Source organism: Gigantopelta aegis, chromosome 8, assembly GCF_016097555.1.
Source record: "Gigantopelta aegis isolate Gae_Host chromosome 8, Gae_host_genome, whole genome shotgun sequence".
NCBI lineage: Eukaryota > Metazoa > Mollusca > Gastropoda > Neomphalida > Peltospiridae > Gigantopelta > Gigantopelta aegis.
The window spans coordinates 45,260,012-45,275,757 of NC_054706.1; the positions used below are offsets into that span (position 1 = coordinate 45,260,012).

Here is a 15,746-nt window from a genome sequence, read left to right on the forward strand (position 1 = left end):
CGACTTACAAAACAAAGTGCTGGGCGTGACACACTGCTATACATGCGTGCTGTCAATGGGCCACACCCGTTAGTCACAGTGTTAGACCTCTGTGACACTGCGTGTTCCACAGCGAGGCAGGGCAATGTTTTACTGTCTTGGAGACAGCTCAGTTTGACACTATTTTTTTTTTTTTTTTTATTTAACGACAAACTCAACACATTTTATTTTATGGTTATATGGCGTCGGACATATGGTGAAGGACCACACAGATATTGAGAAGAAACCCACTGTCACCACTTCATGAGCTACTCTTTTCGATTAGCAGCAAGGGATCTTTTATATGCACCATCCCACAGACAGGATAGCACATACCACGGCCTTTGATATACCAGTCGTGGTGCACTGGCTGGAACGAGAAATAGCCCAATGGGCCCACCAACGGGGATCGATCCCAGACCGACTGCACAGCAAACAAGTGCTGTACCACTGAGCTACGTCCCGCCCCAGTTTGACACATGCATGTAACTGCAAGCAGCTGCAGTGGCACAGTGGTTAAGCCATCAGCTTCAGAAGTTCAAGTTTGTTTTCTGTTTAATGACAACACTAGAGCACATTGATTAATAAGGTTTACAGTATGTCCTGGCCATGTAGTTTAGGTTTTCTAATGTTTTCTAATGTTAATGTGACAGTGTTAACATAAAGAAGAAACCCACTACATCACATTGATTGTTTTTAATTACCTATTGGTAGCAGAGGAGGTTTTTTTGTAAAAATTTTCACATACAGATCAACACATCCCATGAATTTTGATATACCAACTGTGGTGCTTTAGTTTGTATACATGGCTTGAGTACATGGTGGTACATTTACTCTCAATTCAGATGAATCTTGAAGCCGCAGAAATAACAACGTTGCATTTAATGTTTCTAAACTGATTATATGAAGGGAGGCAATTTTTTAAAATATATCCATATATACACCCACAAATAAAATTTTATTTAAACATGTTAACATAGGAAAGAGGTAGACCAGGTATAAAATAATGATTATGGTAGCTATTAAACTGCCACACCTTCTCGCCAATATGATGATGTAACCTGTGCTTAGCACTGAAAAGTGCAGATGGGGTGTGGTGGCCTTAAGTGAGCTTTCACCCCACCAAAATAGGACTGTCCAGCCATCATGCATGTATAAAGCCACTTTTATGTTAAACGACAAAGATGGCGGCTTCCATTGCCATTGTATTTACGAAATTCATCTTTGTACGCAGTATTTAGTAGTCAACTTGACCTCAGTACAAAAAGGTTCTTGTAAAGTGTGGCATTGGGTAAGTACGTAGATAGTAGTAATAATCAAAAGAAAAGAAGCAAGAAAAAAAATCAGTTAAAATGGCCTTGCATATTATATTATAGATTCTGAAACTTCCTAATATATAAAATATTGCAACTCTGCGAGCTCACCCCTCTGGAGCCCCAGGTAACAACCAGCCTTAACCTGCTGCATGAGCTTTTGCTGTTACGTACCTACACATATATATACACAGACTTGGAATGTCTAACGCATGAATAAACTTGAATGAAAACATGTCAGCATATACGTATCTGTCTCATCAGGTTATTGTTGTGTTGAGTCTTAGTTTAGCTTAGTACTCTGCACTGCGATCATTTGAAAGCATATTGTGAAGGCTCACCCAAATTACATTTTTCTATTTCCTTTATGAAGTGAAAAGGCTTTTACACAATAAAAAGGTGAAATATAAGTATTACTTTGCCGATGGTGACGTTGTATGAAGTTTAATGTTGAAGTTTTGCATTTAGAGCTGGTTTGCACAAACTGTAACTACTAGGTCAGTGAAACTTGGTTTATAGTTGCCCCTGTGAATGGTCGTCACAGTGTACTGGAAATGTTTTATTGTAGGCAAGACATTTAATTCCACGGAATTCTTGTTAGGAACATTCCAACCAGAAAGGGTTTTTATCACTTAGTTTGTATACATGCAACAACACTGGGTAATGTTTAAACCCTTGTTTCAAAAGTAGTATACATGCATTAATAGCTTTTGTATATAAAACCGAACCAAACATATTTGTGTACACCATCAATGGTTCTTCGTTGGACTTGTAGGAGTGAGGTATAGCCCAGTGGTACAGGGCTCACTTCATACGCGATCAGTTTGGGATCGATCCCCATCAGTGTCGCTCATTGCATTATTTCTTGCTCCAGCCACGACGTACATCAAAGGTCATGGTATGTGCTATCCTGTCTATGGAATGGTGCATATAAAAGATCCCTTTCTGCTAATCGAAAAGAGTAGCCGATGAAGTGGCGACAGCGGGTTTCTCCTCTCAATATCTGTGTGGTCCTTAATCATATGTCTGACACCATATAAAATGTGTTGAGTGCGTCGTTAAATAAAACATTTCCTTCCTTCGTTGGACTTGCAGCTAGGCACAAAACAAAAGGTGAAAGTAATTAAAAAATAAAGTTTGTTTTATTTAACGACGCCGCTAGAGCACATTGATTTTTTATCTTATCATCGGCTATTGGACGTCAAACATATGGTCATTCTGACACTGTTTTTAGAGGAAACCCGCTGTCGCCACATAGGCTACTCTTTTTACGACAGGCAGCAAGGGATCTTTTATTTGCGCTTCCCACAGGCAGGATAGCACAAACCAAGGCCTTTGTTGAACCAGTTATGGATCACTGGTCGGTGCAAGTGGTTTACACCTACCCATTGAGCCTTGCGGAGCACTCACTCAGGGTTTGGAGTTGGTATCTCGATTAAAAATCCCATGCCTCGACTGGGATCCGAACCCAGTACCTACCAGCCTGTAGACCGATGGCCTGCCACGACGCCACCGAGGCCGGTACTGAAAGTAATTAATACCCAGAGTGTACATGAAAAGACATGTTTACTAATTGGTGCTAATCCATAGCTTTTCTTAAACCAATACACATAGTGACCAATGTGCCAAGATGTCCTCACAACATTCTTTTTATTTGTTCTGCTGCTGCTCTTGCTTTCTTTATTTTCCCATCCCTTCCTGTTCCCATTCTTTCACTCCTTCCTTCCCCATTCGTTTCCTTTCAGAAATATGGTCATGCTAAACAAAGATGCATTCCACACTGTCTGTTTTATGTACGTGTATTTATCATGTGTCTCCCACCTGCCAAATGAATGTTTTCCAAACGACCATCGTACTAAAACCAGTGGAGTGGATCAGCCATGTCAGCAGACATCCATCATGACACTTACATTGTATGTGATGGTAGGCTGCATTATACATCTACCTTTTCAGTTTATTCACCCATCATCTAGGTTTTCATCTACATCAAAAATAAAAATTGTTCTCAATATAACATAAAAATTAAAAATTATATAGTAATCATTTAATGCATACATATGGTACGTATACATTCACTTCATCAGACTTTTAAAAGCAGTCAGTGTTATTATAACATAATTGTACACCGGCTTTTTCTACATTTGACTTGTTCAGTTCTGATCTACATGTATGTGTGCTTTTTATGTAATGCCTGTACATAGGTAAAACATATTGTAAAAATTACAAATGAAAAAAACCCAACTCGAAAATGTGTATTAAAGTAGTAAATTGTGTTTTTAAAAGTTGGAGTAAGACAGAGTTAAGCTATAAGTCATTTCTTCTTCATAGAGGGCAGAATTTAGCCCAGTAGTAAAGCCCTCACATGATGTATGGTCCGTGTATGATCGGTCAGTGGGCCCCATTGGGCTATTTCTCATTCCAGGCAGTGCACCATGACTGGTATATCAAAGGTAGTGATATATGTGCTATCCTGGCTGTGAGATTGTACATAGAAAAGATCCCTTGCTACTGGCTATTACTAATGGAAAAATGTTGCGGGTTTCCTCTCTTAAGACTGTATGTCAAAATTACGAAATGTTTGACAACCAATAGCTGATCAATATGCTCCTGTGGTGTTGTTACACAAACCAAACTTTAAGTTTTCCTTCTTTATAGAACTTCATATAAGAATTGTTTGTAGTTTGTATTTATAATAAATTGTTGCTATATCAAACTTTGGTTTTTACAAACTGATGATCTATGTAAAGTACTTGCAAAGTTGTGTTGCATTTGGTGAAAACTCCAATTCTGATTGACACGTCAGAATTGTTGTTGTTGATAAACTTTACATTTGTTAACTGGAATTTAGACAGCCACTAATTAACCAGCTCATCCACTCCCACTCTCAGTGGACACCCCAGTGAAAAAAGAAGCAAACTGGCTTCTTATATAAACCACTTGCTAAATTGTTTTGCATTCAGTGAAAACTCTAATACTAATCAAGAGTTGCTATGTTGTTTTAAAACTTTTACATTTCTAAGATAACAAATGCCAAACACCCATGCTATTCTGCTATATCATTACGGATGGGTGGGTTGTCACGGCAGATCGGTTGCATCAGGAAGTTGTATGCATACCATTAAAAAACATTTTACTCCACCTGACATACCATATTAAATTTCTCTGTTCGAGGTGAACTTTGTCAGCGGGCTTCTTCGCCTGTTTGAGGTCCTTTTTTTCAGTGTTTCAGTACTTGGCTGATAGTGTTTTTGAAATGTGCACAGGAATATTTTGTAAATTTAATGTTCATAGTGGATAGTAGTGTTCTTAATTTGCTCTACTGGTGAATGCTGAATTGGATTGTATATGTATGTTTTTGCATATTTGCTATGTCAGTACTTTTGTGTGTGTTTTGTTTATGGTTGTTGTTGTCGTTTATTGTTGGTGGTGGTTTGTTTCTCATATTTATGAAGTAAAAAGGCGAGATATAGGCTTTGCTTTTCCAACAGTGGCGACTTTGGAAATGATGGTGACATTATTTGCTTTTATTTAACTCAACATTAAAATTTAATGTTTAGCTCCATTTCTTATAAATTATAAGTCTTACATAATGAAACTTGGTGTATTGTTACATCTCAGAATGTTCATGCATGTCAAGGCATTTAAAAAAAAAAAAAATTAAACTTTTAATTGAATTGTTTTTTTTAATTAACATGCATTAAAATGAACATCTCTAGATACAACTATCTGTGACACCAAATAAGTTTATAGTAGGTGACACATATAATTCTGTGGGTTTCTTGAGTATTTTTGTTGTTTTGGGGGGAAGGGAGGTGTTCATACTGTTAATATATATACATGTATGTACTAGATTGTATGTTAATTTTCTTTCTTAACTTTCTGCAAGTATCCAAGAGCCAACAATTAATACATCAATGTGCTCTAGTGGTGTTGTTAAACAAAACAATTTTTTTAACCTGCTACATGTTTATTGGAATTTACTGTGGGGTTTTTTTGTTAATTTAAAAAAAAAAAGCCAAATTTGGTAAATTCTTTTACTGCTATGACATGCTAATAGAATAGATCATGTATTCCTGTTGTGTTTTCCTTGGAGTCTTTTTCCTCTTCTTGGCATCACGATATGATTTTTAAATTGTATGCAAATTTATTTATTTTTTAAATTTTTTACTAAACCAGCACTGACATCCGTAGAAGACTTCCCTATTATCCCATAACTTGGCATGTGTTAATTTGTTTGATGGTGACAGCCAGTGTTAATTTTTTTATAATGAAAATGGCCATATATCAGTTTATTAAAGTGACATACCCTAGTTTTTAAACACTACATCATATTTTTCACTATTAAAGCCGTTTTCAATAATTTAAATTAGAAGTACTTACATTTTATTATTTAGAATATTAATTTCCATATACTTGAAGTGTTTCTGGTTATCCAAGTTTTTGCAATAGACCAAAATGCAATTTTTTATAAATCTAAAAATGCACATTTGTCTGAGAAGTAATGGTTATCGAGACAAACTCTAGTGATTTTCTCACTGTTATAACCTTATCCAAATGTGTGTCACAGGTTTGTAGATTAACTAAACTTAGTGACCATTTTCACGGTTGAAACTAGAGTCTGCACCTTTACGGATGCACTATGTTTGGATTCTTTTGCATTCCTATTTGGAAAGGCTGGAGATAGTGGTTTTATACAGCCAACAAGGAACTCATTATAAGCTTTGGGCATGTACCTTAAAAAACATTAACAAGTCAGTACATTAAAAACCATTAACAAGTTGGGCATCCAGTACCTTAAAAACCCAGTTAAACAGTACATTAAAAACCAGTAAGAACAGTAAGGAGCATTCCAGTACATTAAAAACCATTAACAAGTAAGAACAGTAAGGAGCATTCCAGTACATTAAAAACCATTAACAAGTAAGAACAGTAAGGAGCATTCCAGTACATTAAAAACCATTAACAAGTAAGAACAGTAAGGAGCATTCCAGTACATTAAAAACCATTAACAAGTAAAAAGAAGGAAAGAAATGTTTTATTTAACGACGCACTCAACACATTTTATTTATGGTTATATGGCATCAGACATATGGTTAAGGACCACACAGATTTTGAGAGGAAACCTGCTGTCGCCACTACATGGGCTACTCTTTCCGATTAGCAGCAAGGGATCTTTTATTTGCACTTCCCACAGGCAGGATAGCACAAACCATGGCCTTTGTTGAACCAGTTATGGATCACTGGTCGGTGCAAGAGGTTTACACCTACCCATTGAGCCTTGCGGAGCACTCACTCAGGGTTTGGAGTCGGTATCTGGATTAAAAATCCCATGCCTCGACTGGGATCCGAACCCAGTACCTACCAGCCTGTAGACTGATGGCCTAACCACGACACCACCGAGGCCAGTCCCATTAACAAGTAAGAACAGTAAGGAACATTCCAGTACATTTTAAACTCGGACTATTTGTGGACCAGCATACACATGTATGTTAATGTAACACTTGGTCTAGATAGTTTAAAAAAAAGGTTGTTTTCTTTAACAACACCACTAGAGCACATTGATTTATTAATCATCAGCTATTAGATGTCAGACATTTGGTAATTTTGACATATATAGTCTTAGAGAGGAAACCCGCTACATTTTTCCATTAGTAGCAAGGGATCTTTAATACACACCATTCCACAAATGACCAGTCGTGGTGCACTCGTTGCAATGAGAAAAACCACAATCGGTTGAATGGATGCACTTAGGTGGTTTGATCCTGCAACGAAAGCACCTTAAGCTCTCAACTGACTGGGCTAAATCCCATCCCTGGTCTAGATAGTAAATCTTGCTGTGATCACATAGGTTATGTGTACCAAATAGCAGCAAGGCAATTTTATTTCACTTCATTACAAACAGGATAGCACATACCACAGACTTTGATATTCATGGAGCACTGTGTGAATGGGGAAAACCCAATGAAGTTATGAGAGATTTGTGCACACAATTGTTTTAATTGTTTTCTTCCCATGATTAATCATTCTTCTTTATACTGATTAAGTTATGTGCTAGATACATAGATTACATGCCGATACAGTTTTCACCATATCAATTTCTGGAAGTTGGATAGGTCTTACTTATTTAGTTGTACTCTGTTTATTAAACACTGATAATAAGAATTTATGTTGCATTCAGGCAGTGGATGTTTTTTTTCATTGATAGTGAAAACATGTTTGGGTTTTTTAAAGTGTGTACGTGTGCATGATTTTGTGTGTGCATGCATTTTTGTACATGCAAATCATGTATGCATGTGTCTTTTACTGGTATATATGTATGTGTATTAAGTGTGTGTATTGTGAGTTTATGACAATGTGTATGTGTTCTGTGTTGTGTGTGTGTTGTGTTGTGTGTGTGTGTGTGTTCTGTGGTGTGTGTATTTGTGTGTGTGTGTGTGTGTGTGTGTGTGTGCATTATATGTGTTCTGTGAGTGTTTGTGCGTCAGTGTGTGTATTTTTGTGTGTGTGTGCGTGCGTTCTATGTGTTCTGTCAGTGTCTGTGTGTGTGTGTGTGTGTTCTGTGAGTGAATGCGTGTGTATTTTGTGTGTGTGTGGGTGTGTGGATGGGTGTGTGTGTGTGTGTGTGTGTGGGTGTGTGTGGGTGTGTGTGCATGCATGCATGCATGCATACATACGTATATACATATGAGTAATAATGTGCATGTTTTGCGTCACTGCTTGTGTGTATAATAAACAGTAGAAGTATTTGGGAAATTCTTTCTCCAGACTCCATCACATAAGATCCAGTTGAACCTGATTATATAGCCCCAGGCTGTTTGGATTTGTCTCATTTCTTTGATGTTACACTATGTTTTAGTTTTTTTGCTTTGATATCGTTAGTGTTATTTTTTCTCTTTGATTTTCACAGAAAGAGGTTTCAAGTACTTCGTCATGGTATTACCCTACTTCAAGCCCAGCATCGCATGCGCATACAGCGCCGACGGTTCCTGGTGGTGAGTACAGTCTTTCCATTCAGCGAGTTACCTGGAGATCAGTATTAGTTAATATCTGTTTTGATTTAGTGAGTTTGGAAATCAATATTAGTTAACAGTCGTTTGAATTTAGTGATTGGGGAAATCAGGGTTACTTAACATGTGATTTAGTAACTTTGCAGATAGCATTAGTTGACAGTTGTTTTAATTCAGTAAGTTTGATCATCAATATTAGTTAATTTATATATTGAATGCATTTGAAGATCAGTATTAATGTTTGTTTTTGATTTAATGAGTTTGGAGATCATTATTAGTTAACAGTTGTTTTGATTTAGCAAATTTGGAGATCAGTATTAGTTAACATTTATTATGATTTAGATGCACTAGTAAATTTATGGGGACACATCCCCAGCATATGCCCATACCCTTTTTTTTGTTACATATCTTGAAAATATATTAGGCAAAAAAGGCGAATTTTGCAACAAAAATGGATAATTATTGTTTTAAAATGCATTGTAAACAATGATTTATAAAATTACTATATTTTTCTTAGGCTAGAGAACAGATGCGACAGCGAATTGAAGCTGAGAGGCTAGTAAGACGAAAACAAGAAGCTCGTGAAAAAATGGAGAGAGAGCAGAGGGTTAGTTTCGAATTCTTACATAAATGACAAAATTATATTTGAGAATTGTTACATATATGTAAATGTCAAAATCATAGTTGAGAATTGTTATATAAATGTCAAAATCATAGTTGAGAATTGTTACATAAATGTCAAAATCACAGTTGAGAATTGTTACATACATGTAAATGTCAAAATCATAGTTGAGATTGTTATATAAATGTCAAAATCATAGTTGAGAATTGTTACATAAATGTCAAAATCATAGTAAGCTGAGAATTGTTACATAAATGTCAAAATCACAGTTGAGAATTGTTACATACATGTAAATGTCAAAATCGTAGTTGAGAATTGTTACATAAATGTCAAAATCATAGTTGAGAATTGCTACATAAATGACAAAATCATAGTAAGCTGAGAATTGTTACATAAATAAAAATCTTAGCAGTTAGTTGAGAATTATGACAAAATCATAGCATGCATTCAGTTGAGAATTCTTACATAACTGACAAATTTTGTCACAAAATCATAGTTGAGAATTCTGATTTTTAAAAAGTATTTAGAACTGTTGAATAATATTATGTGGCTTTAACTGAATGCTTGTCAAAGTAGTGACTGTACGTACAACTTGTAAAACTGGTCTCACCTTACCTTTTTTTTTTACAGGAAAAAGCAGCAAGAGAAGCAGCCAGTGTTTCTAATCTTGAAATTCCCGGAGAGCTGGCTTTCATATACAGCAGACTGGATGGTTAGTTTTACACAGCACGGATGAACGATCATTTTACATATAGCAATACTAAGTGTGTTTCAGTCTGGACATCACTGTTATGTATATGGACAACACATTTGTTTTTTTCCCAGGCCTGCAAGAGGCATCCATTTAGTGTATTTTTGTCTATTTGTCCAATTATAAGGTTGGAGCATGTTCTGGACACTGTTTTGTGAAGAGATCTTGAAGAGATCTTGGAATGTTTAAAGGTAGTTAGGCTCTTATGGTGATTTTAGTGTTAATATCACTTTGTAAAACAGTGCCCTGGTATGCATACCCTGGGCATACACCTCAGATATATAATTGTCTAGGACACAGGCTAATGGTTGATTATATTTCCTTTAGTGACTGATACACCAAATTGTATATTTCAATAAAAGGATGATTTTTTTTTAGATTTATCCACAATTCCAGATTTTAGTGCAACCCAAAAAACTGTTTGTGGCCTTGTTCTTTGAGGAGAAATGCATCCTACACCATTACTGTTCAAAACCCTGCAGATTTAAAAGAAATGTTTTATGTAAGGTCATTATCATCTCTGTAACTCGATTAAATGGTATATCTTGGAGCTGTTTCAGAATTAATCACAGGAGACAATTTTTCTTTGTACCCATCACCCCAAAAATAAACTTTCACAGGCATATATAAAACAATAATTATGATGACTCCCACATTTCTACCCCCACCCCATGATCAATTTTGGAATAGTCCTTACCTTGCAAGCATGTTGTAGTAATGCAGAAAAACTTTGTTACAGTCCTGACCTTTATCATTTTAAACCCTTTTGATTTCAGAGTGGCAGCATGTTAACAATGCCGAACACATCATTGCTGTCAGTAGTGGCATCCACCCCATCGACATGGGCTACAGACTTCCCATCGACATCAACTCGCATGTGTTCAGCAAGTACACAAGTGTATATTTCAAGGTACAACATATCTCAGAAACGAATCATATAGCTCTGTATGAACCTCTACAATTGTGGCATGACAGCTACAATGTTTATACCTTAAAGGTTACAGTAAGAGCTGTTTACAGTAATGGGTACAGTTTTGAGGTTAAATTATGCCTTTTGGGTTTTTTGTTTTTCGGTTATGTTTACCACAATTATAATTGGTTTAAAAATATAATAATTTTAGATCATAAATACTTCAAGGGGTGCGGGATTTAGCTCAGTCGGTTGAGTGCTCGCTTGAGGTGCTTGTGTCACAGGATCGAACAACCTCCGTGGATCCATTCAGCCGATTGGAGTTTTTCTTGTTCTAACCAGTGCACCACAACTGGACAAAGGCTGTGGTATGGGCTTGCCTGTCTGTGGGAAAGTGTGTATAAAAGATCCCTTTTTGCATCAGGAAAAATGTAGCGGGTTTCCTCGGACTATGAGTCATAATTACCACATGTTTGACATCCAGTAGCTGATGATTAAGTAATCAGTGTGCTCTAGTGGGTGTTAAACAAAACAATTTCTTGTACAAACCTCTACAATTGTGGCATGATAGCTACAATGTTTATACCTTAAAGGTTACAGTAATAGCTATAGTTTTGAGGTTAAATTAAATTAGGTTTTTTTTTGGGGGGGAGGGTTGGTTATGTTTACCACAATTAGAATTGGTTTAAAAGTATAATAATTTTAGATCAGTTGTTTTCATTCCTGATCATCTTGGCAACACGCTTGAGTTCAAGGTAAAAGTTAGACTGGTTTTCACACCAAATACAAATCCTCAGTATTAGGAGCTTTATTTAGCATCAGAATTGTAAAATAATATTTCTTTTTTCTAAGGTCCAGTTCCTTTTTGGTGGTTGTAGTTTGTGAGGTTTAAAACTTAAATTACATTGAAAACTGAATTGTTTGACTGAAAACACTTTTTATTGCGTATAATGTATATATATATATATTAAGGACTGGGCACAAGTTAACTGAATTGTTAATGTGAAATATGCATTATTCAGTTCATCCTCAGATAAAATTAATTTGAAATTTGAATCACTGAACCATCACAAGAAATCTGGTCTACGTCCTTATGAATTATATATCTTTGTGATACCTGTCCTTATATGCCATAATTTCCGATATGTAATTATTTTCCAACTACAGAATCCTACATGGGGTTTTCAAGCTGAACCAATCAGAACACCTCTTACATCTGTGCAAGGGGAAGAACTTATTCATAGATCTTGCTCCATCTTCAAGTTGGTAAGTACAAGTGCTTGTTTATTGTATCAATTTTGACACATTTATAATTTACTGAACAAATTGAATTGTCAGTTTAACTAATGTTAATTATTTTGGGCCGTATGCATGCTTTTACATTTTTTATTAACTATTTTCAAAACAAATTGTTTACTTACAGATCCTTCGTTTCATGATGGACCACAATATGGGTGAAAAAAGACTCAAAGTTCTTGCTGATTACATTGTTCAGATGGTAATATGTGCTTTTTTTTTCTTGCTTTTATTTCAATGTTGACATGTAGGAATCACTAACATTTCTGTGTTACTTATTATAGCGAAAATATTCTAAAAGAATTCTAGTAAAAAAAAAATCATTATATATAATAGAAAGTTAGTCAGTGCCCCAGCATAGTTTACTTTTTTATGTTTACCAAGTGTTTTTAGTGCATTTCAGAAAACAATTGTGTCCTTATTCAAAATATTTTAGAATATGTATGTTAAACAGTTATATTTTTGTATTATTTTACTGTGATAGTTCATATTCATAAAGACATTGGTTACAATGATTAATTGGAGGAAAGTCACATGAACACACAATTTCAGTTTTAAATTATGAAAACAAACAGTGTACTTACTCAAAATATTTTAGAAAATATACATTAAACATTTATATTTTTTTATTTTACTGCTTATATGACTTTTGATTTTGATTTTTTTTTCATAACAGGGTCTGCAGTATGAGGGTGTGCGCGATGAAATTCTGTGTCAGCTTATCAATCAAACTTGGAAGAATCAAAATGTGATGAATGCAGAACGGGCGTGGCTGCTCATGGCTTCTTGTCTGAGCTGTTTCTCCGCGAGTCCCACCCTCTTCAAATACCTTCTCAAGTTAGTCATAAAACAACAATATTAATATTGTTGTTATTATCTGTCTGTTTTCATATACTTTGTCAAGTATATCATAGAACAGCAATATTAATATTATTATTATCTGTTTTTGTCTTCAAATACCTTCTCAGTTAAGTATTTCATGAAACTGCCATAGTATTATACTAAAAGGCAAAAATTATTGTGACACACAAGAGACAAAGATAATTGATGATAAGTTTTTACTGCAGTGTATGAAACATTATAACATGGAAAGAGAAATGTCCGAAGGTATGCAAATGAACAATAGTCCATGAAAATGGCACACCTGCCATATGCAAAAGAGCCACATCACTAGAGTGGGTCCAGAGCAAAGTTCAGTCAGTAATGAGTGTGTCCACCTTGAGCATTGATACAGGTCTGGCACCGTCATCTTATTGAGGCCACTAAATGCTGGAGAAAGTTCCTGGAAATGCCATTTCAGATCTGTTTCACAGATGTGTGGTTCAGACCCATGTGTCTTGGCGAGGGGTTGTCACGGGTGGTCAGCCGCTACGGGGACGGTCCCTGACCTGGTTGTTTTGTTGATATCATTGCCATAAGTGCCATATGGTGTTTCTGTGGATGTTGAATTGATGTGCGATGTCACACTGCGAGGTCCCATATTCAAGCATCCCTATGACTCGCCATCTGTCATTTTCACTGAGGCGTGGCATGACAAAATTGCATCAAACAATTCGCTAATGATGTTTTTCTGACTTCTGGACTTCTGAAGGCTGCACAGAGTGGCAATGATTTGTGATTGAATGTCTGTCCTTTTATGGTGAACATTGGACAGCATTTCTCCCGAATATTCCATGTTTCTTGCACAAAGCATGCAATCACTGCAACAATGGTTTGGTTGCGTTTCTTTGAGCTATTTCATGCACATTTTCTCTGGTTTACATCCATAAATCCATTCACAAATTTATTACTCCAAACAATCCATGTCACAATAACTTTTGCCTTTGAGTATATTATTACCGGTTTTTCTTCAAATACCTTCTCTCAAGTTAGTCACAGAGCAACAAAATTAATATTATCTGTATGTCTTCAAATACAGCTCAAGTTTGTTTCTCGTAAATACATATACATGTACTTCACAGAATAGGAAAATTAATATCTATTACTTATCTAATACTTTATCAAGTAAATAACCTAACAGTAACATTAATATTATTATCAGTTTCTATTCAAACAATTCACAAGTGAAACAAAACTGCAGAGTTAATATTATACATGTGTGTTTGTCCCATACAACAAGATCCCAAGTGTATTTTAAAATAATTTAATATTTTAAATATCTATTCTCATTTAAATTTGATATTGATACCTGCAAGTTTTGTCAGTACATTTTCTGTTTTTCATAGGTATGTGTCTGATGTGGGCATGAATCAGTTCAAGGTCATTTGCCAACACAAAGTCCTGCAAAGTGCCAACATAGAGCCTCAGTTGTGTCGCATTTACCCCCCTTGTCTCTTGGAGTGGGTGGCCAATCAGAGGAAGGCCAGCATGGGACTGGAGGTTAAATTTCCTGATGGTAAATTCACTATATTCAGTTATTTATTAGTCATCTGTATCTTCATACAGCTATTTATTGACCTATCTGATATGTTTGTCAGTGTGTCTCTCCATTTAACCATTCATCTGTTTATCTATTCATCTGTTTATCCATCCATCCATCCATCCATCCATCCATCCATCCATCCATCCATCCATCCATCCACCAATCCATCCATCCATCCATCCATCCATCCATCCATCCATCCACCAATCCATTCATTCATCCATCCAGCCTTCCATCCATCCATCCATCCATCCGGTTACAGCACATTAGGATGATCAGAAACACATTATATATATACAAACACTGATATTCTAAGAAAAAAAATCTATTTAATATGTAATTTTAGTTGTTAACAGGGCTCTATTAGAAACATCATTTTGGCAGCACTCTGGATAGATTAAGTATCTTTTGTGTTTTTCCCCCGAATGATGTGGGTTGTTCTGTTCTTTTTCAGATCATAATTTCATTGGTCATGTTGAATCTTGGACCTCTGGAGAATTATTCACTTCTCAGCTTCTGAAAGCAAGGTTTGTATGTCTCATACTGGGGAAAGGGTCTTGTATTAGTAGAACAGTTTATTTCACTTTAAAAAAAACATTGAGCAAGATGAACTGTCATGCCTTCTTAAAATGACTACCTCAAATGATAGTACAAAAACAGAGCCAAATAAAAGACATCCGAACCCGACAGCGAAGAGAAAAAGAAGGAAGTTATAGTCACATGACTGGAAGTACAGGGAGCATACTGTAGAAGAATTTTAGGGCATTCCATTGGCTGTTGGGATGTTCGGACCAGACCACTTGTGTGTGTGGTGGGGGGGGGGGGGGGGAGTGTACTTGTTGAGGACAGGTAATATTCATTCTGCAAATTTCAAAGATATTAATTTAAAAACATTCATGCATAATGTTTAAAAAGTGGCATCATTTGCATTTGAAAAGGTACATATCTTAATATCATTGTGACTGTTTGACAGAGGTTTATCTGAGAATGCTCATGGCTGGACAGTTGTTCTGAAGGACGACCTGGACTACTACGAGCTCATGGGATATGATTTCGTCCTTGACCTCATCAGCGAAATGGAAATTGTCCCAGGCTTCCCAACATGCAAGGCGTACTTCCTGGTGTCATGTGACAGGAGTCAGGAGCGGCTCAGTCGACATCGCCACGTCCAGACAGAAAGGTGTGTCTTGTTGGATTGTGTTTCACACACTTTTTATTTTATCTCACTTGTCTTTCTGTAAGTTCTAGATCAGCCCCAAAAATCGTCATATCCATGTTCCAGCAGTGAGTGTTTAGTATAATAATAATTTTTATAGTGAAAAGGTGTTATGTTTATTAGCGACTGCATCATAACAGTAGTGTTTCCATTGACATTTTCATGATATTTGCCTATCCAATTATATAATA

The 15,746-nt window shown here is 36.0% G+C and overlaps 1 protein-coding gene across 7 annotated transcripts in view; it reads left to right on the forward strand.

Moving 5' to 3' along the window:
• The window catches only part of LOC121378326 (unconventional myosin-XV-like), a 164,235-nt gene that overhangs the window by 105,225 nt on the left and 43,264 nt on the right, over window positions 1-15,746 (forward strand). For all 7 annotated transcript variants that reach the window (XM_041506439.1, XM_041506441.1, XM_041506442.1 and 4 more), the window contains 10 exons: window positions 8,239-8,323; window positions 8,856-8,945; window positions 9,591-9,672; window positions 10,488-10,621; window positions 11,789-11,887; window positions 12,045-12,119; window positions 12,594-12,754; window positions 14,143-14,312; window positions 14,794-14,866; window positions 15,313-15,519. In XM_041506439.1, the coding sequence (XP_041362373.1) occupies window positions 8,239-8,323; window positions 8,856-8,945; window positions 9,591-9,672; window positions 10,488-10,621; window positions 11,789-11,887; window positions 12,045-12,119; window positions 12,594-12,754; window positions 14,143-14,312; window positions 14,794-14,866; window positions 15,313-15,519 (1,176 nt within the window). The remainder of the gene's footprint in view (window positions 1-8,238; window positions 8,324-8,855; window positions 8,946-9,590; window positions 9,673-10,487; window positions 10,622-11,788; window positions 11,888-12,044; window positions 12,120-12,593; window positions 12,755-14,142; window positions 14,313-14,793; window positions 14,867-15,312; window positions 15,520-15,746) is intronic.